Source organism: Ambystoma mexicanum, chromosome 12 (genome assembly GCF_040938575.1).
Source record: "Ambystoma mexicanum isolate Mex_15411 chromosome 12, UKY_AmexF1_1, whole genome shotgun sequence".
In the NCBI taxonomy this organism is placed as follows: domain Eukaryota; kingdom Metazoa; phylum Chordata; class Amphibia; order Caudata; family Ambystomatidae; genus Ambystoma; species Ambystoma mexicanum.
The window spans coordinates 436152266-436179902 of NC_090936.1; the positions used below are offsets into that span (position 1 = coordinate 436152266).

A 27637-nucleotide genomic window follows, 5' to 3' on the forward strand; every position below is an offset into this window, starting at 1 on the left:
AAATTGCCTATTAATTTTCGCAGCTTTTCGTGCAAGCATCAGTGTTTTTGCTTTTAATTCTTTGACCCAGTGCTGTTCACAAATAGAGTTGTTAAATTCGATGCCCAAGTATCTTATCGAGTTGACAGAGGCGATTTGGATGTCCACAACTTTCCATCTAAAGGCTTTATCTTTCCTTGAATTCAGGTTTCCCACCGATATTTTTGTTTTCGCTGTGTTTTATTATCAGCTTGTTTGCTATCATATATTCCTGCAGACTTGTAAGAAGGCGCTGAAGACCTATTTGTGTTATATCAGTCAGCACCAGGTCATCCGCATATATATTGCACTTGATTGGTGTTTGATTAATCATTGGTGAAAAACAGTCTACCTGCTCGAGATGGTTTGGGAGTAACAGGCAGCCAGCTGGGAGCTGAAATGCAAAAAATGTCCCCTGAAAAGCTTTTCATTGATTTCTGACAGCAGGGTCTTAATGTACAGGAAACCCGAGTGAAAAGGCAACTAGGTGATAAGAACGTTGCTTGATACTTCAAGAAGCTCAAGGGAGGTGATGGCAAAGTGCAGATTTAATGTCCTGAATTAAAGTGGCATGTTATTTGGTCATAAGTTTGCCAGCATGGCCTAGCTGCACGGGTCCCAACTGATGATCAGGGGCCCATTTCAACAAAAAGGTTAAAAGGCCCTGTTGGCTGTTTTTATCAGGAGTTTGAAAAAAATAAGTGATTTTTATTGGCGGTTACTTGCAGAGTGTGTTTGCAGCTTCATGGAAGATTTACAGTTCCCATAACAGCATATATTGTATTCTGCATGTTCATGAAAGTGATTTTGCAGTCCACACTGGCATAGTTGGTGGCTGCTCATTCATGGGAGTAATTTACAGTCGACATAGCATCATGAAATGTATTTACAATGTTCATTACTGGCATAGATTTTGTCTCCAGATATATGAAAGATATTTACAATGTCCGTTATTTGCATAGATATATTGTGGCTGCAGCTTCATAAAAGTGACTTAAAGTGGAAATGCTAGAGCATTTTGTGGACATGGGCGTCATGAACATTTTGTAAAATACTCCCATGTGCTGTTAAAATAGTATCTACTTTTCATGTTAACCTACAGAACACAATGCAATATAACTTTTTACCACATTTTCTTCAAAAGCGTTACCATAAAATGGGCTATTTAAAAAATGTTTAACCAAGAGAACCGCCCCCAGACCTACTACACTACTAGGGCTTCCTCACTACGCTCAGTCATTCACACTAATTTGTAGGAGATGTTAATGCCCCGCCACTAAAAATGTTCATCTGCTACCACTGACATTTGGAATGGTTTACAATGCCAGTGCGTCCTCAGGAATCTGCCCACCCTCCTGGCACCAAACCGCTGCCTTAGCATGCTCTTAATGATTTTACTGGTTTGCGCACAATGAAGGATGCCACTTTTGGGCACCAGGGGACAGATGTTGACACCCAATTGTTCCTACACTAACTGAAAGATTCAGGGTTTGATTTTTTAAAAAAATGCAGCTTTCATCTAGTGCAATGCTCAACACCTCCCGTCAGCAGCACAGTAGTTTGCACATGCCTGGCAGCCCAGGCCGGCCCCTGGTGTCTGTTGCATGCCCTTTGTTTCTTTGTGTAGCGTAGGGGGAGTCCCCCCTCAGCAGGGCTTGCAGGGGGTCCTCACATTTTGTTATGCCACTGCATACAGCCTTGCAGGGAAGTTCCCAGTGGAATTCAGCACTTGTCACCTGATCTCTGAAACCTTTGTTTTCAACAAAGGTGTATGGTCCAAAGTCTATTGCCAATTTAGCATTGAGCAGCTGGCCATGTGGAAGTTATGATGGTATTTCTGACTAAGCTTAAATGGCTTGCTGCTTCTGAGTTGGTGCATAGACATTTTTCCTTTACCACTACTTTGTGTTTGGGTGCTGTTGGTGAAGCTGGCAGACACCACTTTGCTGAAGGAATGACACACCTCCAAGCCTGGGTTAAAAATGCAGGGCAGTATCAGCATGCTGCCAAGCTTTTGTTGGTTCCTGGGGTATGCCATGTCATTTGTTGGTTGCAGTCTTGTGCATGATGGCCCTTCATATGCTACAGCAATAATGTGCCCCGATGTGCCCCTGCCTCCCCATGGGAGAAAACCTTTCTGCGCAGAGTTCAGGTGGCAAGATGCTGCTCTGGACCCACTACAAATTTCACCCTGTAGATATGCTGTGGACTCTGTGGCCGATCGGAAGGTGGAGTCTGACCCACTCTGGACATATTGACTTTCTTTTTAATGAAATTATAAAGAAAATACCTATTTTCCCCTATTTATAGAGGGGTTGCCTGCCTTTGTAAAGTAACTAAAGGTGCTAATCTGTCATCAGGAAATCCAAAGTGAATGTCCTTAGTCCTAAACCTAACTCTGCCTGACCCTGCCACTAATGCAAACAACCAAAGTTGGCTAAAAGAATGTCATCTCCTGGTTGATTCCCTTTGTGCCTTCTTGACTGCAGTTTTCTTTCAGGGTATTTATCTTGGCTCCATGTATTGTCAAAAATATCTTTTAGGAATATGTTGCTTATACTGATCTTCTCTGATACTCTTGGTGTTTGCTTCATGAGCTCTTGTAACTCATCCCAACTGTTCATCGATCTTTTACTCTTTTTAGTGTTATGCTTATAACGATTCTCCTGATACTATCTCAGTCTTTACTTTGCTTTCAGGTTTCTCACGTTCTTGAGATCCAACCTTTCTTAGGTTTTGTAAGATTTTATCTTTGTAAGGATCCCCCTCTCCTGGGTTTTGTCTACTAGCTTCTGGCGCTTATTCAATTTATTTGGCAGTTTCAAATCATAATTCGTATTACACTTGTATATGCAGTGTCTTCAGCACTCATTAACACTGAGCTCTTGTGGTTGTTTCGCTCTTCCCAGGTTATTTGTTTCCACTGTTCCTCTGTTTCCCACTCAGCCTTGTTTGTAAAGCGCTTTATTTGTTCCTCATATAGCGACTTATTTGGGTTTACTGTTAGTGTCACCCTCAGTCCTTTCACGTGTTCCTCTCTTAACAATAGATTGCCCCGGCAGCCTCCTGCCTCTCCTGTTCATCCCTGTACCTTTGTTTTTCCAGAGTGACTTTGCAGGGTTCGGCACTCGCTCGGGTAATCTGCTTCACTTTCTTGGTCTCTGGTTTCTCCAACGTTCCGTTCCTTGTGACTGTCAGCTGCTGTGGTCGAGGGATGCTAGTGGGTGGGAGTTGACCGTGCTCCCTGCTGCAATGGTCTCAGTGTTGCTAGATGTGCGTTTGGCTCACCATGGGATGGTCGTGGTCACGCCACCACATCAGACAGGTTTTCTCTCCATGTCCTCACAGCGGCTTCTCCATTGTCTGATTCACCTGGGCCTCCGGTGTCTTGAGCTGGCGTTCCTCGCTTTTCAAACTGTCTGGGGTTAACCAGCTTCCTCCTGGCCCACCTCTCCAAGGTGTGATTACGTCAGGATGCTTCCCCACCGCACTGTACACTCCTTTTCCTCTGATCCACTCGTGCCAGTTATACACAGAGCTCTTCTTAAAGAGATCTTCTTTATGGAAGGCAGTCACATATATGCTGATACTGTGGGTGGTCTAGAGGTCCTCGTGGGAATGAGAGCCCTTGTCCCCTAAGGGGAAGTCACTTCCAGTGTGGTTCAACCTGGCCAGACCCTAGGGAGGGTCTTGTGCAGCGGGCTCACCTCCCTAGACTCAAAGGCGGTGGCTCCCCTCTGGGGGGGAAGGGACGGATACCTTGGATTTGGCACAATTCACTGTGGCTGTTGAATAAAGGCAGAAGAGGGAACATGGCACTCTGCAAGGCACGCATGTGCTAGAGGTGGTAATGGTTGCTGTGATGGCCTGTTAGGTGCTGCCGTTGATTGTTGTACATCATTGCTATCTTGGGATCGCTAAATTGTTGCAAAGAGTGTTGAGAGTGAGTTCCTTGTGGTGGTTTACATTATCTGCCTATGCAGGATTGTGATAGGTGCCTTTTCAGGCGTTTTGTCCCTCTAACCCTTACTCTGAGTCACTGCTTGGTTTGGATGCAATATCTGTGTTTCTTGCTGTAAAACAGTGAGTTTTTAAAAGGGGATGTAGTCTGTCCTGGCCATCACTTCTATTGCATTCATCTTCACCCCCACTTTCATCATCTCCACTTTTGCCATCATCATTCTTACATCATTAAAACCATAGGACACAAACGTTGTAGGGGTGGGAGATACAGTGGGGTATGCTGGGCAGAGAAACAGCCTGGTTCTATAACGTGGGGAATTGAGCATGGCTTTGCCCCATACCTACTTGTGAGGGCTGCAACCCCACCCCCATTGTAAGGGTGCAGAAGTAAGAGTCTGACACAGTGCTGGTATGTTCGTTGGCAAAGACTTGTATTTTTAAAAGGTAAAAAAACGATCTTGCTGTATTACTAGGAGGGGTTGCCACACCGCAACAGAAATTCTAAGGACTCTGTCAGGATGTCCGTAAAGTAAAATGTCCACAGTTCTGTGTCCAAAACCTATTTTCGTCCCTTACACTCTAAAGTAACTAAGGAAAACTGGGTCTCTTCTTGATCAAGAAGGAGGAACTTCTCGTTCTGGGTACACACTCAAATTTTGAAGTCTTGATAGGAAAACCTTGTGAATTAATCTTTAACTTAAAAGCTCTTTTCTTGAATGTCCTTTCACAGATAAAGAAAAACACAGCTCCCAAATGTCAGAAGGGAGCCTCTTCCCCTGTCCTTTCTTTAGCTCTTTAACGTAGCATCAGGTCTGGTTCACTATTATGCCAGCCTGACTGTAGCCTTTCTGCTCACAAAAAACACAATGTCCAAATATCTCCATGTCATCAATGTAGTGCCAAGTCTGATTCACTATCCTGCTAGGCTACATTGTGGACCTCTTGTTCACTAAACACAATTTCCAAATGTTCCTAGATCACTAATGTGGCATCAAGTCTCGTTCACTATCCTGCCAGATTTATTTGTACATTTTAGAGTTCCAAAAAGTGTTTCTCTCTTAGGCAAAGGGTCCCTGACACCTTGTTCTTGTTACTTGCTCCTTTCTTTCTCTTCTAATTGGACCGTATATCTCAAACCAGCCCAGAGGGATCTCCCCGACTTGTTCTGCTGTTGGTTTTTCCCTTCTGTGGGTCCCAGACCCCTCAATATTCTCTTGGGATCTCCCTGACTATTTGGGGCCCCAACCCATTGATTGTGTTTCTTCGCGTTGGTGCGGGTCCTTGACCCTTGTGTACTTGTTTTGCTGGCTTCGCCCGGTTTCATATGGGTCCCAGAACCAGGCATGTTGTGCTATCGGGGCTTCCCGTGGGTCCCAGACTCTCTCCCCCTGCTTCAATCACTTTCCTATTGAACAGACCTGGTATACTCTCCTGCCAGGTACCATTCCACATAGGATATTTTGCAAAGTTGGTTTCAAACTGTATAGTTCTTCTGTGCTCCCTTTTCACCTCTCGCGGTGTTTGTGTGTGCCCTTTTAATCTATTTAGCTTCCTCTGTGACCCAGTAGCTGTCCGGAATCTTTTCCCTACCTTTGCAAAGCATTGTTCGGGGCTACGCTCCAAGCTAAGCTGGGAGTAGAGCGCGGCTCCTGTGCTACTACTGCATTCAGTGTCCTGTCTTAGGCATCCCCGCAGCATTAGTCTCTCTAGCATCCTCCGCTGCCCGCCTTTTCGCTTTAGGCTTCGCCGGTCAGGTTCTCTCTCCCTGCCACCTGCCAGGTCTCTGTGGTATGGATCTCCCGGAGAGACTCTTTCCTCCTACACAGCGTCTCTGCTTCTTTCCTCTGGGTCCCTCGCCACGGTACCGACATCTGATTCCTCTCCAGGGCTAGCTTGACAAAATATGCAGTCCTTTCTTGCTTTTTATCATTGAGGTTGCCTTTAGTAAGCTGTACTGCGTATGTTGGTTCAACGGCTGACTTTTGTCTCTTTTCCTGTTATTTGTGTCAGTGATGCTTTGTATTCTACCTGGGTAAGCCTTGCTCTCCCTAGTCCCAGTATGATTAATGAAGTTATCTACTCTACTAAAGAACATAGAGGTGTGGGGGACAAGAGGGGTCTGAGTGGGGTCCAATCACAGAGGGGACAGTAATGGAGGGGGTGAATACTGCGTTCTCCCTAGGCTTTCATTCCTGGTCCCTTGGAGGACTTCCCTCCCCATGAGATCCACCCGCTGAGTACCACTCCAGGGGACTGTCGGTTAGCGACCTCACCACCCTGACCTCATGGGAAGGGGCTCCCCATTGGGCGCAGTGGCGGGACCCAGGGTTTTGTCACACCGTAATAACATCAGTCCTTCTGCCACAAAAGTGGTGCCAGTCTTTTTAGCTTGCACCTCAACAGACCCCTGCCAAACTTGGACATGCATGCTTGGCTGTTGAAATAAGGGAGCATGGGATACATCTCCTCTTGTACCAGACACAGACCTTGGGGAACTTAGGGTTTATTCTGGTTGTACTGAAGTGGCAGAAACATCTAAGCCAGATGTGATGGTCGGGTGACCTTGGAACATGGGAGAGCATGGCCGTTTTTGCCCATGTGATCAAGGTAATAAAAGGGAGTGAGAAAGCCTGCCAAAGGTTCTTTCCTTCAGTAAAACCTGTACTGCTTAAGTGTCTAGTCATTCGTCCCTCAGCTCTGTGGCCCGTGATAAAGGTCCGGACATTACAATGGCGATGAGGCGGTGTGAGCATGCACCCGCCGACGTGAATGCTGTAACCACCCGCTCACTGCAACATTGACAGTACACGCCACCGTGCGGCTGCGGTGCAAGAGAGGAACGAGGGGGAAGACACCCGACACCATGCCAATACCGGCAGTACACGGTGCACTCGCAGCTGCTGACTGGAGCTTGACGTGCCACCATCCATGCAAATTTGTCTCTAACACATACTACAAGCACAGACATTGGGCTGAACAGGCATCAACGAAGACGCAATGCGGAACGAGTGCTGGTGTCAGTACGGGCGGAAGCACCAAGCCACGCCCCAATCTCACCCAATCCCTTTGCAGTGCCTGCCTGTAAACAAAGGGCCTGCCAGTTAAGGGCTGTGTCACCCTAGCAAGGCAGAAGGAATGGCCAACAGGGAAAAGAAAAAATCCCTCCTGCACAAGCAGAAAGGGGAAACACCACCCTGCCAGAACAAAGTCGCACAGACTCGGCACTACTCCGGGCGACATCGCGCTGCCACCCACACAGAGAAAGCCCTGCTGACCTGCACGTGAGCAGCAGCCTGAGGGACCAGGCACCTCGCGGACACTGCAGGGGACACTTCGAGTACCACGCAAGAGCTAAAGGTGCGACGCTGCAGCGATAACTAAAGAAAGCAACCACGCCAGGGTACCTCACTCTAGTCCTCACCCAAAAGCAGGGTGACGAGCACAGGACAGACACTTCATTCAGCAAGCGTTGCAGACCGAAAGGCAGACAGACAACATGGCGTCTGACCCAGCTGCGTCCCCAGCCAGAGCCCAAGGCCAAGGACAGAACCCTGAAACCAGCACCTGGCTGGACAGAATCCAAGGCACGTTCCTGAAGCAGTTTGAACCATTTGGGCACAGAGCGGCACTCTGCTGCGAACTCTGGATTCAGCAATTCGAACTCGGCATGATATGGAGGAAAGTCCTAAACCCAGAAGAATAGCGGACATTGTTGATGCTTATCCTAGGCAAGATGGCACTGTGATCTTTCAATGCACTACTGAACAGGGGCACCAAAGACGATTACGACATGGCAAAAATGGTGTTGACAAGGAAAGTCCACCCACAACAGAGTCCAAACTTCAAGCGATTCAAGATGAGCCAGGCACAACAGCAACCAAATGAGAACATCAACTACTTTCACAGCCGCCTCTCGGAGAAGGCAATTTGGGTGCAACTTCCTGGATGAAGAATTTTGCCGTCCGGCAACAGGTCATCCATGGCTTATTTTCGGAAAAGCTCAGCAGAACAATACTACCTGAGACACACCTACCCTTCAAACAAATCCTCGGCATGGGATGCCAGAGAGAAAGAACCGACGAGCATGTGGCTCGACACAGAAAACCAGGGAACAGCATGACCACCATCAACGTCTTCCGATAAGGGAGAAGCTAGCACTTGGGAAACCTGGAAACTGCCCGTGGTGCGGAGGACAACCACATAAGAGCCATGTAGAACCACATGCCACAAATGCAGGAAATTGAACCATTTTTCAGCAGTGTGTCTGAGGACCAAAGGAGCTGCAAACGCCTGACACGTCCAGGAAGTGGAGGAGAGATACACACCAGAGATACCCCCAGACACTGGCCCGCCAACAGGAACCCCAACCACAGTGACAATCAACAAGGACATACATCGGACTGTGATTACGAGCATGAGCAGTAGACGCTGAGGACGACGAAAGCAACTGTGAGGGTGAACAGTCGAGCAGGGACTTCTCCCCAGACCAGACACCCCAACATAAGAGAACGAGGAGAGCAAGAATGCACATGATCTCAACAGTCAAACCATTAAGAGGAAACGGTACACGGAGCACAAGTCACACCGCACTTGTGTAGTGATGGCAGACGAGACACCATTGAAGATGATGATGATGATGGACACCGGGACCACGGTATGATATGGCATTTATAACGTGCCTGTACACCAGTGTTTCTAGGCGCGACAAGACAAGGAGGGGGAAACAGAAGGAGGACAATACAATGATCTTACTGGGCCTTTTGCCGTTCAGATCTCACACGTTCAGGGAAGTGGGGGAGGAGAAGTGCCAAGCAGGGGCTGGGGGGAGAAGTGCAGGTAATAGAAAGGGCAGCCAATGGGTGGCTCATAAGTGCAGAGAGAGGGGACTTTAGGGTTACAGGTACAGACCTCAAGTGCTGTGGGAGCCAAGAAGCAGTGTGAGGTGCAACTGGACATGCAGGGACCTGGGCCCAAGTGCAGAGGGTGGCCAGGAGACCAGTGCGAGGACCGAGTCATCAGCATGGGATAGGAAGAGAGAAACCGGAAGCGAAGAGGAAGGTCTTGAGTTGCTTCCAGAACCTGAGGTGGCTCTGCTCAAGTTTGAGCTAAGCAGGGAGGCTGTTCCAGAAGGTGGCCCCAGCCGAAGAAAGGGATCTGCCCCAAACTCTCTGCTTGGAAAGGCGACAACCCTCAGAGTTCGAGGTGGATGAGTGGAGAGCTCGAGAAGGGAGATGTTTAGGAAGAGAGCTTGGAGGTAGTGCGGTCCCAGGCCCCAGAAAGCCTTGTAGACGATGCAGAGGGTCAGTGAATGTCATGCCGGCCAACAAATATGAAGAACTTCGCCTGCGGGTGTAAGAAACAGCTACCTGTGAGATGTTCCTTCCAAACGAGACTCGTATATGGGGAAGAAAACTGCAGAACACGCATATACATAGTAGATGCAGGGATTGAAACGCTACTCAGCTGCCCAACAGCAGAGAAACTGAAGCTCATTCACGTCACCTTTGCTATACACACACGAGATATTGACCGATTACTGGAAAAGCACGAGAAATTATTCCAGGGAATTTGATGCCTAAAGGGACGTACAGTCAAGCTGCACAATGACCCCACTGTGGAGCCAAGAGCTGTCAGAGACCGGAGAGTACCATTGGGACTACAAATATACCGCGGACTCAACTTCGGGATCTCATCCGGGGAGTAAGTCTTCCAGCACAAGATAAGGAAGTTGGTTCAAGATCTGCCTGGGGTCACAAATGTGAGAGACGACATTCTGGATTACGGGAAACCTGACAAAGAACATGACTGGCAGCGGTACTCCAGCGACTTGAAGACTCAGGGCTCACCCTACAGTCATAGAAGTGTGAATTTGTAAAGCCGACAATCCGCTTCTTCGGGTAGGTCTTCAACGAGAGATTATCCCTGACCCAAGCAAGGTGGCGGACATCAAAAAGGTCTGAGCGGCAACCAGCGCTACAGAGGTCCTCAGCTTCCTCGGGATGGTGACCTATTGTGGAAGGTTCATCCCTGACCTGGCCACCACAGCCACATCCCTGCGGTAACTCACCAAGACGAAAATCGTGTGGGAGTGGAACAAGACACACAAGGCGGCATTCCAACGAATAAGACTCACTGTCCGGAGACGCCAGAATGTTTTTATTTGATACGTCCTGCAAGACCGAACGGCTAGTAGACGCTAGCCCGGTCGTGTTCGGAGCAGTGCTGACGCAAAAAGATTGACACGGGACCATACACCCCATTGCATTTGCCAGTGGGCCCTCACACTGACAGAAAGGAACTTCGCACACTTTGAAAAAAAAGCACTAGCCATACTGTGGGGAAGCCGACACTTCCATGTCTACTTCATAGGGCACCCAATCAAGGTGCAAACAGACCACAAGTCACTGCTGCCCATATCCAAGGGATCCGCGCCTCACCCACCAACAAGAATGGAACGCTGGATGCTCCAGCTTCAGCAATTTGACATGGAAGAGCAATACCGAGCAGGGGTAGACATACCGGCTGATTTTCTGTTGTGACACCTAAGCCGGTCCAGTGGCACAGCGATTAGAGCGCTCGCTTTGACATCCGTGCAGAGCTTGTTAACGCAGGTTTGAATCCCGGCAGGGCCAAACTCAGCCTTTCATCCTTCCGAGGTCGATAAATGAGCACCACACACCGTGGGTAATAATAAGCAGCACTCCGATACCTGAGGGTACGTAGCGCTATATAAATGCAAATTTTTTTTTTTTTTTACTGGCTAATGTGACGGAGTGAGAGGCTGTGAAAGAAACGGAAGAACATGTCTGTCACATAATAGCCTGTGCCCAGCCCAAAGCGATGCACTTGCACGAAATAACGGAAACTGACAAGGACACCTGTGTCCAGATCACAAAAGAGGCCATACTAACAGGAGAATGGAAGAACTACCTCACAGCGGTGGCCCAACGTACCCCACAAGCTCAAGAACTGATGCAGAGCCTTTTCGGAATCAGGCACGAACTGTCGGTGTCACCCGAAGGGCTAATACTAAAAGGGCACCGCATTTTATTACCCGTCAGCTTGCAAATCGGAGCACTCCAGCTAGCGCATGAATGCCACCAGGGGATAGTAAAAAACACGAGCATTCCTCAAATCAAGGGTGTGGATGCCACAGATTCAGCAAAAGGTCATCGCACTGCTGGAGACCTGCACGTCATGCCAAGCAGCTCACTGTGTAGGGCCCCCGGAACCAAGCGCAAGTGCCAGTCCACCCCAGAGTGAACAGAGATGGGACACAGTCAGCATAGACTTTTGTACCATTGTAAACGATACATATCTCCTCGTGGGCAAATTTACGAGATACCCAGAAGTGAAGCCTTTGAGATCCACTTGCACGGCCACTGTAACAGCACTGAAAAAGATGTTCGCATTCACGGTATGCCATCCTCAATTAAGAGTGACAATGGCCCGCCGTTGGGAGCAGAGAACTCAAGGTGTCGACAACATGGTACTACGACACAATCACATCACGCCATACTGGCCCCAGTCTAACTGGGACGCTCAAAGGTTCATGTCCTCTATCAACAAAGTAGTGCGGATAGCCAAACACAAAGACCGACCTTGGATTTTGGAGCTCTACAGTTTTCCTCTGATCATACAGGCAAACCCTGCACTCCTCCACCTTAGCCCAGCAACATTCATGTTTGGAGTCCCTATCCACCCCTGGAGGCCACCACAGGTGGACAGAGAGCGAGTCGAGCGACGACAGGAACACAACCTAAGGGAGAGTAGAGCAAGGCGTGCAATGCCCAGCCAGCTACAAGTGGGGAGACACAGCATTAGTCAAGAACTGCGTCCCTCCCAGGAAGATGGCTCTCCCATAGGAATCAAAAGCGTGGATCGTCACCCACAAGAATCATGGAATGGTGAGGGCATCCTGAGGACCCAAGCTTGTGACACAGAATGCATCCCATTTCAAACGAATACCAGCAACCACTTGGGAGGAAGCCCCGGAGAACCTACCGACACCAACTACACGCACACCACCAGATCAAGAGCCCCAGTCGGACAGCATGGCAAAGTCGCCTGGACAGACACTGCAAACTCACACCGAGTTGAGAAGAGCCGACAGCTCCCAAGATGGAAAACACCCCGAGGAGGGAATGAAGCAGCCGCTACTCACTCCGGCAGCGACTAGCTCCATCCACGCTACTGCATGGATTTATACTGCATGGGATCCATCTACGAGCAAGCGGGCTGGGAAGATGAGAGGAGAAGGGACAGTAAGAGAGTTGGTGCCAGCTGATCGACTGGAAAACATTACCTAGTTAAATCAGTTAGTTGTGTTTGTTATCTGAGTTGGTGAGGGATGTGATGGTCAGATGACCTTGGAACACGGGAGAGCGTATCCCTGATGGCCCATATGACCAAGGTAATAAAAGGGAGCGAGAAAGCCTACCAATGGTTCTTTCATCCAGTAAAACCTATACTGCCTAAGTGTTTAGTCAATCGTCCGTCTGCTCCATGCCTATCATAAAGGGCCGGACATCACACCAGAGTTGACATTAAAAGGATCATTTGCCACCCCTAAAAGCAGAGTTTGAATGCTTTCAGTACTTGTTGTAGCAAAAGTGGATGTATGCCTTGTGCTGATTGGCGCGCTACTCTACTACCCAAGATTCATGCATTCCCAGCAATTGCAGTACATACTGTTTTAGCAGTGAACTGTTCACCATTTAAACAGCACTTTACTCTTACACTCCCGATGATCCCTAACAGCAGATTGACATAACCTGTGATCACCTTTTCAAAGGGATATTTTGTTAGGAATGAGGAGGCTTATGGGATTTCTTGTAATCCTATCGATCTCCTGGATAGATTCAAAACATTGCTGCTAATTATGGGTTGGTATGGTGCACTTAATTGTAGAAGCACATTTTCTCAATACATATCACTGATGTACATAGTAAGTTCTCAGTATGTGTTGTCAGGGTGTTGAAGAAGGATGCTGACACAAGTGTGGCATTCTGATTGGCAAAACTTTTTATTCATCAAGAAAGGAAAACACTCACTATCCCCATCTTCTAAGAGGGGTTTTCCTGCCTCAAACCAATACTAAAGGATCTGTCATAATGTCAGTCGAAATCAAACTCCACCGTCCTGTGTCACAACTTACTTCTATCCCTCACACTGTATCTAAAGAATAATTCAACAGTTATTTCCCCAGGAGAGTGACTTCCTTCTCCTGGTGTTTGGGTGGTATTCCCAGAATTGTTCTTTGGCAAAAGGATGCCAGGCGAATTGACTCCCTTCCCGTGGTGTGGTCCCAACAAACCTTTGCACCGGTCACCTTTCGGAACTAGGAGAATGACTCCCTTATCCTGGTATTGGTTCCCACACTTCAATATAGTTCACACCAAAGTCAAGGGGAAAGACTCCTTTCCCCTGGTGTCTCTTGATCAAAAAGGCTTTCGGTTTCTTCCACTTTCAGGGCCAGAAGAATGTCTTCCTTCTCCTGGTATTGATTCACCTTCTCTAATATAGTTGACACAAATCCAGGGGGAATGACTCCCTGCCCCTGGCTTCACTCCGTATCTCTTCACTTAATATTTCTTTCACCCCCTTCTTGTGGAATTAGCAAAGTCCCAAGTCCTTCTCGGGACCTCAGTGGACTTTTCCCTGGCATTGTGACGAGGATGCTTTCCTCAGTTGCTTGGTACATTTATGTCTGGGTCCCAGACCCTTCTCTGGTGGTCATTAGGGTGGTTGCTGCCACTGCCACGAGGAACATCTGCTCAGATGCTCGGTCCACCCTCCCCAATAGTTTGACTGTTACAACTGGGCAGGCAGAAAGCCGTTCAAGCCTCTCTTCAACCCCTGTGTCGCCTCTGCGACTCTTGTACCTCCCGTTGCCTTCTTTGGGACTTCGGTACACCACCGGGGCTTCCTGGGACTGGTGTGCGTCTCTCTTCTGTTTCCTCAGCACTGCAGAGCCTCCACAATCTACTGGTCTGCTCTGCTCATTTCCTGCTTATTGTTCGGGTTCGTTTCAGCTGTACCCAGGAGGAACTCCTTCAGCGGTTTGCAGCGTCCTCTGCTTCGGCATCCCCGGGCCGACAGGATTTGAAACTCCTGCACTGGACTGGTTCTACACCTGCTGCCTCTCCCGGCTGGGCTTAACAAAGTCTCTAGTCCTTCTTTTCTTATACGATGTGGCCAGTCCCGCCCTGGCAGACTATCAAAGTCCTTTTTTGTTCTTGATGGATTGATCTTCATGCATCCTCTGCCACCTCGTACCAGTACTAGCACAGTCAGTAATCCTCTAGTCTTCTGTGCTCTTCTTCATCCTGGTACTTTCTGTTGTCACTCCTACACTACAGCAATGCATGGGTCTATTCTCAAGCAAGTTGTTTGGCATGGAGGGGGCCGTTAGGGAAGGTTGGGGTGTGACGTTGGTCAACAGGCTGTATCTCGTGTGATCGTCCTTATCCCCAGAGGGGGAGTCCCTCCCCATGAGGTCCTCCTTCATTAAACCTCCCCTGGAGGGACTATTGGGTAGCGGCTCATTAGCCTCATGGGAAAGGGCTTCCGCTTGAGGAGAAGTGGCAATACCGGGCGAATGGTCAGTGTGTTGATGCCACAATCTTGGCATTTTCTTCTGTCACTTTTATTGGGGTATTGTGTGATTTCATATTTGCATATTTATATTGTCTCTGACTTGATCCATTTAAATACTGTTTATTTGCATATAGACCTATCCATCTAAACAAAGTCGAAAGAAGTCATGCTCTAGTGCGGTCTTCAGACTTTGCCTGTGATACAGAGAATGTGAATCCAGTCAACCTGCATATTTGAAGTTTACATTTAGCGTTAGGATTTTTGGGCGTATATTTAGTGAATGGGGTCTGAAATATGCCCTCCCAGTGTATTACTGTCAGATTCTTTTATTTTTTATACTGTTGTCCTAGAGTAAAGTAAGTTAATATTTTTCCCCTTTGATTGCAGCACTTGCAGATGACCATTCAGGCGCTACAGGATGAGCTGCGGATACAGCGGGACTTGAACCAGCTCTTTCAACAGGACAGTAACAGCAGGACTAATGAGCCCTTTGTGGCTGACCTCACAGAGGAGAATTTCCAAAGGCTTCATGCTGAGCATGAGCGCCAGGCTAAGGAGCTCTTCCTGCTGCGGAAAACACTAGAAGAGATGGAGCTACGCATTGAGACACAGAAACAGACGTTGAATGCTCGGGACGAGTCCATCAAAAAGCTACTTGAGATGTTGCAGAGCAAAGGACTGTCATCCAAGGCCACAGAGGAAGACCATGAGAGGACCAGGCGCCTGGCAGAGGCTGAAATGCACGTCCACCACCTGGAGAGCTTGCTCGATCAAAAGGAGAAGGAAAGCAATATGCTTAGAGAGGTTAGTTCTTATCTTTCCATTGTATGCAAAACTGGCCTCAAATCCCATATTCCTTGAAATTCTGACAATGGTTTGAAATAGGACGGTGCTTAGTTTGCAGTTGCAAGTATTTGTACGCAGAGATGAACGCTTTGTTTCTGCCACCGTGAAGAACCTTGAATTCCTTTATTTCAACTGAGTTGCTTTATTTATTTTAAACTGATGTTGAAGACCTATCGTTTTGAGTGCGCCTTGCCTGCTTTTAAATCTTTGAGGGATGTGTTTTGTATATTATCTGCAGAAAGTATCAAACTGCTGTGCACAGTTAGAAAGCTAACCTAGCCTATTAATTCATACCCACCCCATAATCCAAGACCAAAAATGGCAACCATCGTAGACTAGATTTGCTTTTATATTGAGGAAGCGTATCATGTGTGCAGTCTTAACACACCCCGACTGCAGTTTTGGAGACAAAGAAATGGAAAAATTAGTGGGTCAATTTTCAGTTCAAGTACAGTAGAAGTGTGCAGTATTAGATTAAGGGGGATGGTTTAGTCGTCATTGGCACCAGAATGTGGAAGACTATGAACTGAGTGTTTTGGCAGGAGCACTGCCTCTCAGTACTCATATAAATCTCCTCTCTACTGATCACAAAATAGGATCCCGATCCCCTCTTTAAAAAAAATAAATATATATATAGTTCTGTACCTAATAAATAAGCTTGTTCTTATTTTATATAGATTGTTGTAAGATATGTTATTTCTACTAAAAATACCAAAAAAGCAACATATCGGCATAACATTCACATGTTCTCAAGATTAAATAAAACTCGTACAAGTGGTTAGGGAAACTGATGCACGGATGTTACTGATCTGAATTATCAGCATTATTTAAATTTGTATTCCCTTTAGCTATTAGTTCTGGGAATGTCATAGAGCACCAACTGTGGTGATTTTGCGGATTGATATTTTCTGTGTTAAAATATTACCAGTGTTTTCATATTCCCCATTAGTCGCCCTACCTCTTTATGTGAAACCTCTGTTACTCTGTTCCCGATCTGCCCATCTAAATCAGTTTGTGGTTTGGCGCATCATCCTCCGTCACTCAAACTGAAAACAGGGCCTTTTGATCCCAGGACCAACTCTGTCTCAGAGCTACAACCCTGTCAAAGCTGAGGTCTCCACTCAGTTTAGAAAGTCCTGAAATGGAGTACCCATAGTCTCCTTTTGCACTAAAACTTGGCCTTTTTATCCAGTTGGCCAACACTGCCCCAGCTGACATCTTCATAACACATCTTTGCAAGGGCTGTGTACTTATTCGGGCCTGAATGGTAGACTGCTGCACCCTTGCTCTTTTGAGTCATCGACTCTTGAGTGAGAGCAAAACGCATACCTTTAAAATCAGAGTCTCGTCTTTATTTTCACTGAAGCAAGGTACAAAAAGGACATCCGGATCCACCACATCACCTCATTTTCAAAACTGAGTCAAGGCAGTTTCATCTGCCTTACTTCTGTTTGTAGGCCTCTTTTCTTGAAACCCATCCTTTCGCTTTTCTGATCCATTCTCTAGCTACCTGTTCCACCCAACGCATTCTGGCGTGCTAACCCCTTTGCTATCAAAACAAATTTGAATGAATAAGAGATGCTTAACTGTCCAGTGAGAAATAATAATGTAATGGTAGCATTCTGAAGAAGATGCATGGTTTTATGCATTTTGGGAATGTTAAGTTCCAATATTTGCAGTTATACTTGTTGCTGTGGGAAAATATTGGAACACCTAGGTAAAGATGTGTGCCTCCTTGTCTGGCCAGAAGTCTAATTTCCATCCAGAATTATGTCTTAGATTATGGTTTTGCAGACAAAGTAAAGTTAATCATGTCAGGAAATGAGGTTGAAGACTGCTACATTTTGTGTTTATTATAAATACCCACATTGGGTTATTTCTGTAATGATATTCTGTTTTATATTGTGACTTGTGCCATGGATGATTTCTAGAAATAATTACTAACATTTCCATTGGTATTGTATTGAATTTATATAGCAGTTTAGCCAAAATGCTGCCCAATCTTCATTAGGTGTGCAAAGAAATGTCACAAGGAAAATTCAAGGATAATAAAAAGAATTATAACCAAGAAGAAGGGAAGCAACTTTGAACACTAGAACGAAAGACTGAAAAAGATGGGGAACACCTGATGGACAGAAGCAACTTATTCCAGTGCTTAGGAGTTGAAAGTGAGAGCAGGCTTGACCATAAGGGGTTTGGTAACAGCGAAGATGCATTCGGAGTGAGTGCACTGATTGAGCAGGTCTTTGGTTGCAGTGCAGAGAAGAAAGCTAGTGAATTGAGCCTGTTAATACATTAATGTACAGTGCAAAGGAGAAAGGAGTCAAAGGGAAGCCAAGAGTTTGCAAAGAGAATTTAGAGAGGTGTAAAAAGAGCTTGCAGAGTGAAATTGCAGACCGAACAAAGTGGAGCGAGTTGGTAAACTGGAAGTCTTATTAGGAGAGTAGAATAGTCAAGTCGTGAAGAAATAAGTGATAAGGAGTTTAGCAGCATTAAAGGAAAGAACAGGGCAATCTTTACAAATAGTGGTGAAAGCAACAGGAGCATGCACTTTAGTAAAAGACGAGAGTATACTCAAAGGTGGTGCCAAGATTACAAGCACATCAAGAGAAAGAAGTGCTGAGGGTAAGGCATTGGGAGAGGGACAGAAGGAAAAAGTAGTACCTTACCTTTGGCAGGGTTGAAGTGAAGAAAATGGGTATTCATCCAAGGATGAATAACGATGAGGCTGATGGAGGGAGTACAGTGAAGTAAGTCAGAAAGCAAAAAGAAGGGAAGAAAAATCTGGGTGATCAGCATAGAAATGGTAAAGATTGAGAGCCGATGAGGGTAGTGTATGTACAAAAGAAGAGCAAGGACAGCTTTGAGGCGCTCCATATTGAAGACAGAGAATTTTGGAGCTACCGTACTTTACCAGCCCAGGAAACCGAATAGCTCTGAGCTGGCAAAAGACGCAGTTTAATCCATTGGCTCTGATACTTTGATCATCAGTATGAACAATGTATATTAACCAGCTAAAAATAGCTTTGAAGAATGGTTTGAAGATTTTGCTCTGTTATTCCAGTGGTATAAATGCAATGGTCACAACCCCATCTAAAGAGAAACTGAATGGCCTGTTGCATGCATGTCGCGGGAAAAGTAGACTAATCAAATGTCAATTGACTTTACTGAACGATTAATGTAAATCAAGGCTCTCTGTCACCATATTAGACTATTTAAACACACTGATGCAGGAAAGCTGTGATATGGCTGAGTGGTCTGGGTGCTTTTAGGAAATGGCTGATGCGTTCGTATGTGTGTTGGACTTTATTTCTCTTTGCATGGCTGCTATTGCTTTCACACCATGAATTGGGTGTAGTAGTGTAAATTATATTACAAATAGCAGTAGATTCTCTTTGCTTCCTTGAAACACTCAAAGGATGGAGACAAAGCATAGATTATTAAGGTGTTCAGGATTTTATTTGGTGTTTGAAATGTTTTTACCATGTAATTCATATAAGTAAATATGAAGAGCCAAATTCCACAATGAGCAGTTGCGTTACTCATTTGCAAAGGTGGGAAATACTTTTGTCTATATATTTGTTAAGCTAACATTCACCATTTTTGGAAAAAGTAAAATGCAGGCACACATGTTTGCCACCTATGTCCGAGGAGAACCTTCCACTGTTTTATAAGGAAACACATTACTCCTACGTCCCGTCCCTTTTCCTCCATACTTGTGGGACATTCCATCCTTCGGGATAGGACCGGAGCACTTTCGATTACAAAGCATCAAAATTGAAATGTGTGTCCTTCTCTTTTTACTTGGGGTACCAAATGCGGCCGTAACCCTGTCCTCCTGAGCTCCGCCCCAAGCATCGCCCTTCAGTCCTTTTCTCTGCGCGGTCGGGACTGGGCGCACTTGCATCTTCGGGAGTTTTTGTTCCCGTTGTCCTTCTCTCCTGCTCCGGTTCTGCGGCCGCTTAGTCCTCTGTCTATGTCGTAGCGTCTGGGATTTGTGTCCTGTTCATCATGCGAACGTCGCTTCGCTAGGGCGGAATCCCCATTCTCTCTGGTTGGAGTGTCTCGGGCCAGACCATCACTGATATTCGTGCTTCTACTGCGATTCCCTCTCTGTCCGGACACTCCAGCGTTGTCTTCTTCGGTGGGAGGAAATGTTTCATCGCGTTCCTCCGCCTCATCTTCAGCTTTTCATCAAAGAAAAGATGTGTGGTAAGTTCCTTATTTTTTGGGAGCCCCAGCCGGGGGACTCCTTTCCGGGGTCTTCTCGGTCCGGGATGGGCTCCAGTAGCTCTACCACCAGGATTTCGCCTGAGGTGCCTCGCAGGCCTAATAGGCATACCAGTGTTTTCTCTGAGGGTTCCCACGACGGACCTGCCAAGACCGGAACACGTTCAGAGGTTCACCTGTTGGGTGCTAAACGTTGGCCCAGTTCGTCTGAGGCTTTGGACACCAGGGTTCGCTCCGAGGCCTTTTCTGGAGCTTTCCACACAGACACTGGGGTATGCCCTGAGGCCTCCTTTTCTGGAGCTTTCTGTACCAAGCCACGGCTTGAGACTCCTCACGAGGGAGCTACACATACCGGGACGAAACCCGAGGTTCCTCTTCTTGAGGCTAAGGTCTGTACCGACAAAACCGAGAGAACTGTCCCTAAGGTCTTGTCTGTGAGGGTGATTCCTCAGTTTTCCCACGCTCATCGCGGTGATACTGGTTCTGTCCAGGGGGCAAAGAGGGCGGTCATGAACCGTAACTCCTGTTACCAGCTCTGCCGAGATTCCTCCTTTGGAGGCTAATGTTGGGGCCACCTCCAAGATGTCAAGCAAACATCCGAGACCACCTAGTACCGGCTCGGCCGAGGATCCTTGTGTCAAGGCTAAAATGTTACATAAGTCCCCTGACCAGCATGTGGAGAAGATTGCCTCAGCTGTACATGTAACGCAGTTCTCTTCAGGTATCGATAAAATGGCGGCCCACCCCTCATGGTCCACGGTGGCCATTTTGGATTCTTCCCTTACACCTACGTTCTCGACGGCGGGTGCTGGGAATCTTAATTTTGGGGCTGAGCAGCCTTTTTCACCTCCGGTGGAATGTTAAAATCCGTTCCGCCCTTTTATGACTGGCGTGCTCAGATCCCGCTGTCTCGCTTTCCCCTACTTCTGCTCCTTTGGTCTAAGCGGACCCAATTGGTGGAGGGCCCTCCTGGCAACCATCCTCATTTCGATCGTGGGGTATGCCCCAAATGAGAGGCCTCTGCCTACCCCAGTGCCTAAAGCTTAATCACAGGATGTATTTTTTGGGAAATTTCAGAGTCTCATGCATTCTGACCCTATAAAAGAGTACTTTAGGTTTTTTTTCAAAGAAATCTACCCTGAACCTCTGGCTCCACCTTTCACCCCAGTGGCTCCAGCAGCCCCTGCGGTGGTCCCACCTCTTCTTCTTGGTCCGCCTCCAGCTCTTCCTCCCTACCCTGTTGTCTCCCATAGAGAAGACACCAGTAGAACGGGATAGCACTTTAAAACCTGCGGCGGTACAACCGTCTGCTCCCGATTCGCTGGATGACCCTCACGTAGATCAGGATAGCGATTAGCAGCCCCGCTCTGAGCATTCCATGACCCGGTTCTGGATATGATTGCCCTCCTTGACATTCCAGTACCTGAGGCCCCCGTTCCGCAGGAAGGGGTGCTTTCAGGAGCGTTTATCTTGTCACCACAAGAGCGTACCGGCCTGTTCCTCCAGAAGGATGTTTTGGCTGAGGCCCGTAAAGTCTGAGATAAGCCTCACACTGGGCTGCATATAAATAAAAGAAACAACGCCCAATACAGGCTTCACACCTCCGAGGAGATAGCCTTGGCGTCTTGTCCGCTCCCTTCCTCGATGGTGGTAGCGTGGCCACGCTTCAATCCAAGCCAGCCTCTGCAACCTCTACAGCTGCAGCTCCGATTCTCTCCAAGGAAGACAAAATTCTGGACTCCTTGGGCAAAAAAAATCTTTGCCAACTCAGCACTGCAACTTCGGCAAGCAAATACTGAGCCGATTCTGGTGGCAGCTAATATGAAGCTGTGGAAGGAGGTGGCTGATTTCCAGGAGTGCATTCCTACGGATAGGCTAGACGACTTCAAGGCTGGTTTGTCAGATGCTAGGGTTTTGGCACAGGATATCCTGGAGGCTGCGGCACATCATGTGGATAATTCAGCTCGAGGCCTGATGGTGGGAATTGACACCTCCTGCCAGGCATGGCTCCATGCGATGAAGTTTTCAAAAGAGTTGCAAGATAAAGTTCTGGAACTTCCCTTCGACGGAAAGGAGTTGTTTAATTCTTCTATGGTTGATGAACCCACAAAGGCAGTTTGGCGAGTACCCAAATTGCCAAATCCTTGTCGGTCCTGGCAAAGGTCCCAGCGAAGGCCCCTTATACCCGGAGGTCGGGGTCTCAGTCTCGATCCTTCTCTGGCTTGAGAAGGCTTCAGGACCGCTGGGCGTGCAGAACTGACCCTCCGGTTAGTGGCACCCATCAAACAACAATGTGGTTGTTTTTTCTCGTGGCCTTCAGCCTCCTCTTCAGGAACAGGTAGTCTCCCTGCCGACAAATCTGCAAAATATTTGTCTGTCGCACGAGCCTCCAGTGGGAGGACGAATCTGGTCTCATCTGGAGGCGTAAACCAACACAGGTAAGTACACTTGCACACCAATTTGAATGTAATTTAGTTAGGTTTAAACAGAATGGTAATCTTTAGTAAATAATTCGAGGTGCGGGGGAGAAAAACACAGCCTTGGTACCTAGGCTGGTTATATACAAAAAACAAAGAAGAAATCCAATATGGATAGCCACGTCCCCTGCACACTTTCTAGACGGCCAAGATGGGCCTTTGAACATTTTTTGTAAATTATTTTAAATACAATATTGATAACTTTGAATCAATTCTGTACAAAAAAATGTCCATAAATGATTCAGTTGACTGTTTTATAAAAAACAATTTTTGCTTTTTATTTGTCTTTTGGTGAGCCCAACGCGTTTCGAGTATAAAAAACTCTTCATCAGGGGCGGCATTTTTCAACAAATTAAAGTCTACAAAAGAAAATACATATATACTTCAATTAGTTTGAACTTAAAGCAGTTTTTACACAATTTTGAAAAACATCATATCAAACTTTTAGATCAATTTTAACAGATAAATTGTTTACAAGGCAGTCAGCCTAGTCTATAGGGCAACATCCCATTTTTCAGTACTTATTTTAAATCCATCTCCCACAGGGCTACAAGCTATAGGATTTCGTCAAAAATCAACAATTAAGGTTGATATGCAAATGACCTAAGTCTAGTATGGGCATATAGTTTCTTGTTAAATTTCGAATGTGGGGTAATGTGCCTTATGTATCCATAGTTGTGGTACACAGAATTGGAGAACGTGGTATAATATTTTAAGCAACTGTGAGTATACGGAGGAAGTGATGAGAGAAACAGGCTAGGAGAGGTGGGTCAAATAGTAGCATTCGGAATGTAAAAAAATGGGCAACCATCTTACCCAGGAACATATATTAGGCTCATGGAGTGGTCCAAGATTAGCAGAGCTGATCCAGGTGTCAAGCGGACACTATGTAGTGCATCTCATGGAAAGAAGACTTTGGTGAAGCCTTGATGGGTATGGATATCTAAATGGGATAATGGTATAACCAAGCGGTTATTAAATCAGCTGAGCGGAATAATAAGTGCAAACGAGAGGGTCCAGCTTCTAACTCAAAAGGAACTTACAAGTTCAGTATCCATCTGCGTCCAGGAGTAGTCCGAGTACGATCGGGAACCGCACCAGAGTGATGTATTCACTCGGCGTCCCTGTTTATATACTGAAAAGAGGCTGTGAGGTCATCGCGCGCAAGTGCGTGCAACGTCACGAAAAGCGTGATGTCACCCGGGCACGCGCACCAAGACGTAAACAAACCAAGTAAATACGTTTTAGGGGACCGGGTTGGATTTGAGCCATAAAAGAATTGAGTGCTAAGGATGGTCATGAAGTTGAACAGTATTTGTAAAGACTAGGTGATGTAAATCACGATCAGAAGGTATGTAAAAAAAAGAGTTAGGCACATAACGAACAATTAAAAACAATGTTATTAGTCCCATAGATTATTGGGTGTGCTTTCTGGTGTTCGTCTAAATGGCAAAAAAAATTATCTGGCAAGGGAATTATCAGAATGCACACAGTTTAGATGATGTTTTTCAAAATTGTGTAAAAACTGCTTTAAGTTCTAACTAATTGAAGTATATATGTATTTTCTTTTGTAGACTTTAATTTGTTGAAAAATGCCACCCCTGACGAAGAGTTTTTTATACTCGAAACGTGTTGGGCTCACCAAAAGACAAAAAAAAAGCAAAAATTGTTTTTTATAAAACAGAGTTTCAACTGAATCATTTATGGACATTTTCTACAGAATTGATTGAAAGTTATCAATATTGTATTGCAAAAAATTTACAAAAAATGTTCAAAAGGCCTATCTTGGCCGTCTAGAAAGTGTGCAGGGGACGTGGCTATCCATATTGGATTTCTTCTTTTGTTTTTTCTCATCTGGAGGCGTGGCAGACCATCACCGATGATCGGTGGGTTTTGTCAATCGTTTGGGCGGGGCTTTCGCTTGCCCTCCGCCCTACCCCACCCTTCAATCCTCCCAACAGATCGGGACACCCTTCCTCAGAGCCGATGTTCAGAAGCTTCTAGACCTCAGGCGGTGGAACCTGTTCCTCTTTGGGAGCAAGGGGAGGGCTTCTACTCTTGACTGTTCAGTGTCCAAACTCAACCAGGCTGGCCTACGCACCATCCTCAACCTTTCCCAGTTCAACTTTTCTCTTCCCCAAGAGAAATTGAAGATGATCACACCTTGCCAAATAAAGTCCTCTCTTCGGAAGGGTGACTGGCACAGTGTTGTGGACCTTCAGGGTGAGAATATACACATCCTGATATGACGGCCGCATCGAAAATATTTGCAGTTCTCCCTGGGAGGGGAGCACTTCCAGTTCCTTGTGCTCCCTTTTCACCTCAGCTCAGCGCCGCGTGTCTTTACGAAGATGTCGGTCATCGCAGTTTTCCTTCGGCTACAGAGTGTTAATGTATAATCTGTATTTGGACGACTGGCTCCTACGCAGCCCTTGTCCATGGATGGCTTTGAGCAATCTCCAGTCTCTCCTCCAGCTCCTGTTCAGTCTTGAGCCGTCGGTGAACTGGTGGAAATCTTCCATGGCGGTCTCCCAAGACCTGATCTTCCTGGGTTTCCGTTGGAACACAGATCGACTCCAGGGTGTATTTGACGGCGGACAGGATTGCGGATCGGTTCGTCACGTGTCGGCTCTTCATCCAGTCAGAGCACATGACGACTTGGTGGTTCCACATGCTTCTGGGCCTCATGGCCTCGTGCGTACTAGCTCTTCCTCTTGCGCGTCTCAAGATGAGACGTACGTAGCTGGCTCTTGGGAGCTCTTAGTGTCAGGCTTCGGACTCAGATTCCAAGATGATCCCAGTTCCATCCTGCATGATGACGGGCCTTCTATTGTGGTCTTCGACCAACAATCTAACAGTGGGGGCCTCCTTTCAGGAGTCCTGCCCACAAGTGATGATTACCACAGACTCCTCCCTTTTGGAGTGGGGTGAGACGCTGGATCACCTCCAGGTTTTCGATCTATGGATGCCGCAGGACAGGCAGTTTCATATAAATTATTTGGAGCTCGTGGCTGTATTTCTGGCACTGAAGGCTTTCCAACCATCCATCACGAACCGGGTGGTCCGCGTTCGCACGGACAATTTGGTGTCGATGTTTTATAAGAACAAGCAGGGTGGTACCAAGTCACCACCTCTTGTGGACCTTGCCATTCAGGTTTGGGAATGGGCCATCCAGCACGGCATTAGGGTACTGGCGGTACACATTCCGGGGCCATTCAATGCGACTGCAGACTCGCTCAGCCGACAGACAGTGGCCAGCTACGAGTGGGAACTGAACATGGAGGTCCTCTCCACCATCTTTTGCCAAGGGGGCACTGCAGAAGTGGACCTCTTTGCGACTGCTACAAACAGGAAACTTCCTCGCTATGCATCCAGGAATGGTCTCTGTGCCTCCTCTCTAGGGGATGCTCTCGAGATTCCGTGGCACAACATGAAGGCTTATGCCTTCCTGCCTCTTCCTCTGATTCATCCGTCACTCTGCAAGCTCAGGAATACATCCAATTGCATTCTCCTGTTCATAGCTCCTTGGTGGCTTGCCAGATTTTGTTTCTCGGAACTTCAGCATCTGTCGATTTTGTCCTCCGATCAGACTGCCGTTGATTCCCAACCTGCTTCACCAGTGCGAACAGCAGATGTGTCACCCATCCCCACAGTCATTCATCTTGGTGGCCTGGTGCCTGAATTCAAATCCTTAGCTCAGTTTAACCTGTTCGAGGACAATATGCGCATTATCCAAGCGGCCAGGAAGCCCTCTACGAGATCGCATTATAGGAGCAAGTGGCTCTGTTTTTGTCACTGGTGTTTAGCTAAGCAGCTGGACCCCAGACATGCTATGATTGACACTGTCCTTTCGTTCATTTCTCATCCGGCAGCTTCGGGCATTCATGTCTTGTCTTGTAGGACTCGCTTGTCTGCTATTGCCGCCTACCCTGTCCACCAACAGCTGTTCCTTTTCTTTGAAGAACCCAGTCATTAAAAGGCATTTCGCAGGTTTATTGCATCTTTTTCCACCTGTACGCAATCCTCATCCAAAGTGGGATTTAAATGTGGTTCTGACCGCCTTATGCCATAAACCATTTGAACCCATGGCTATGGCGGATTTAAAGTACCTTTCATGGAAGGTTGCCTTTTTGATTGCAGTGACTTCGGCAAGGCGAGTAAGCAAGCTTCAAGCTTTGTCCGTGGAACATATGCTCCTTACCTTCCATAAGGATAAGGTTGTGCTCTGCACTCATCCTTCTTTCCTCCCCAAAGTGGTGACTGATTTACATTTGAATCAATCTATCTCATTACCTGTCTTTTTTCCAAACCCAGCCTCAGATGCCGAGAGAGTAATTTAGATGTCAGACGAGCTCTGAAGTTCTATCTGGACAGAACAACTGAACTCGGGAGCTCCTCCCAACTCTGTTAGATTCGGAGACCCGAAAGGAAAACCTGCTTCAAAGGCTAATATCTCCCGATGGATTGCCTCCTGTATTTCAGAAGCGTATACCATTCAGGGCCTTCAACCTTCCAAGGGCATTCATGCCCATCTTGTACGTGGCAAAGCGGCTGCTGTTGTCTTCCAAAAATATGTACCATGGGAGATCATTGCCAAGGCAGCTACGTGTGGCTTCCCAATCATCTTTTTGTAAGCTTTACTGCTTGGACCTGAGCTCCAGGGCCGATGCTCAATTCGGTCAGGCTGTTCTTAAAAACCTTTTTCAGTAAGGAGGTTCCAGCCACCAGTATTACCTATGAGGAGTGCTTTGGAGTCTCCCACAAGTATGGAGGAAAGGGGACGGGACGTAGGATTATATCCAAGTTACTCACCATAGTGACTACCTTACTCCTAGTCCATAGTCCCCTTTCCTCCATACGCCCGCCCGCTGTCGCCTCTAAAAAGTATCCTCTATTATTGCTTAAATGGTCGCAGACCGGGCAATATAAAAGAACTGAAGGGTGATGCGTGGGGCAGAGCTCAGGAGGGCGGGGTTACAGCCGCATGCCGTACCCTGTGTAAAAAGAGGACACAAAAATTCAATTTTGATGCTTTTTAACAAAAGTGCTCTGGTCCCGTCCCGAAGGACGGAATGTCAAACAAAGTATGGAGGAAAGGGGACTATGGACTAGGAGTACGGTAGTCACTACGGTGAGTAACTTTGTTAATCTCCCTGCGTCCCTCTGGGTTCCCTGATTACTGCATATGGAGGCCCCACTTCAGTTCGCAGTGTGTCCCTGGGGATACTGTGATCCCTTTTGTATATACCAGCAGTTTCTTGGTATTGGGTTAGTCCCTTTCCGCGTCTTAGGAATCACGATAGTGTGGCCGGCCAGCTGTTGCGTAGTTCATGCTCCCCACTGCGCTGCTGACTTACTTGTACTTGCGCCGGGCAGGGCGGTCCTACTGGGTTGTTTGGACTACCACCGTTTTCATGAGTTGGCCGGCTCCGGCGATGGGGTCAGTGCAGCTTCAAATGTCTTGCACTCCCTGCCCCACAAGGGAGAGGTGCTCCACGGGCCAG

General features: G+C 47.0%; 1 protein-coding gene across 8 annotated transcripts in view; it reads left to right on the forward strand.

The window, feature by feature from the left end:
• The window catches only part of ERC1 (ELKS/RAB6-interacting/CAST family member 1), a 2866486-nt gene that overhangs the window by 347351 nt on the left and 2491498 nt on the right, over positions 1 to 27637 (forward strand). For all 8 annotated transcript variants that reach the window (XM_069628613.1, XM_069628618.1, XM_069628615.1 and 5 more), the window contains exon 3: positions 14968 to 15384. In XM_069628613.1, coding sequence (XP_069484714.1) covers positions 14968 to 15384 — 417 coding nt within the window. The remainder of the gene's footprint in view (positions 1 to 14967; positions 15385 to 27637) is intronic.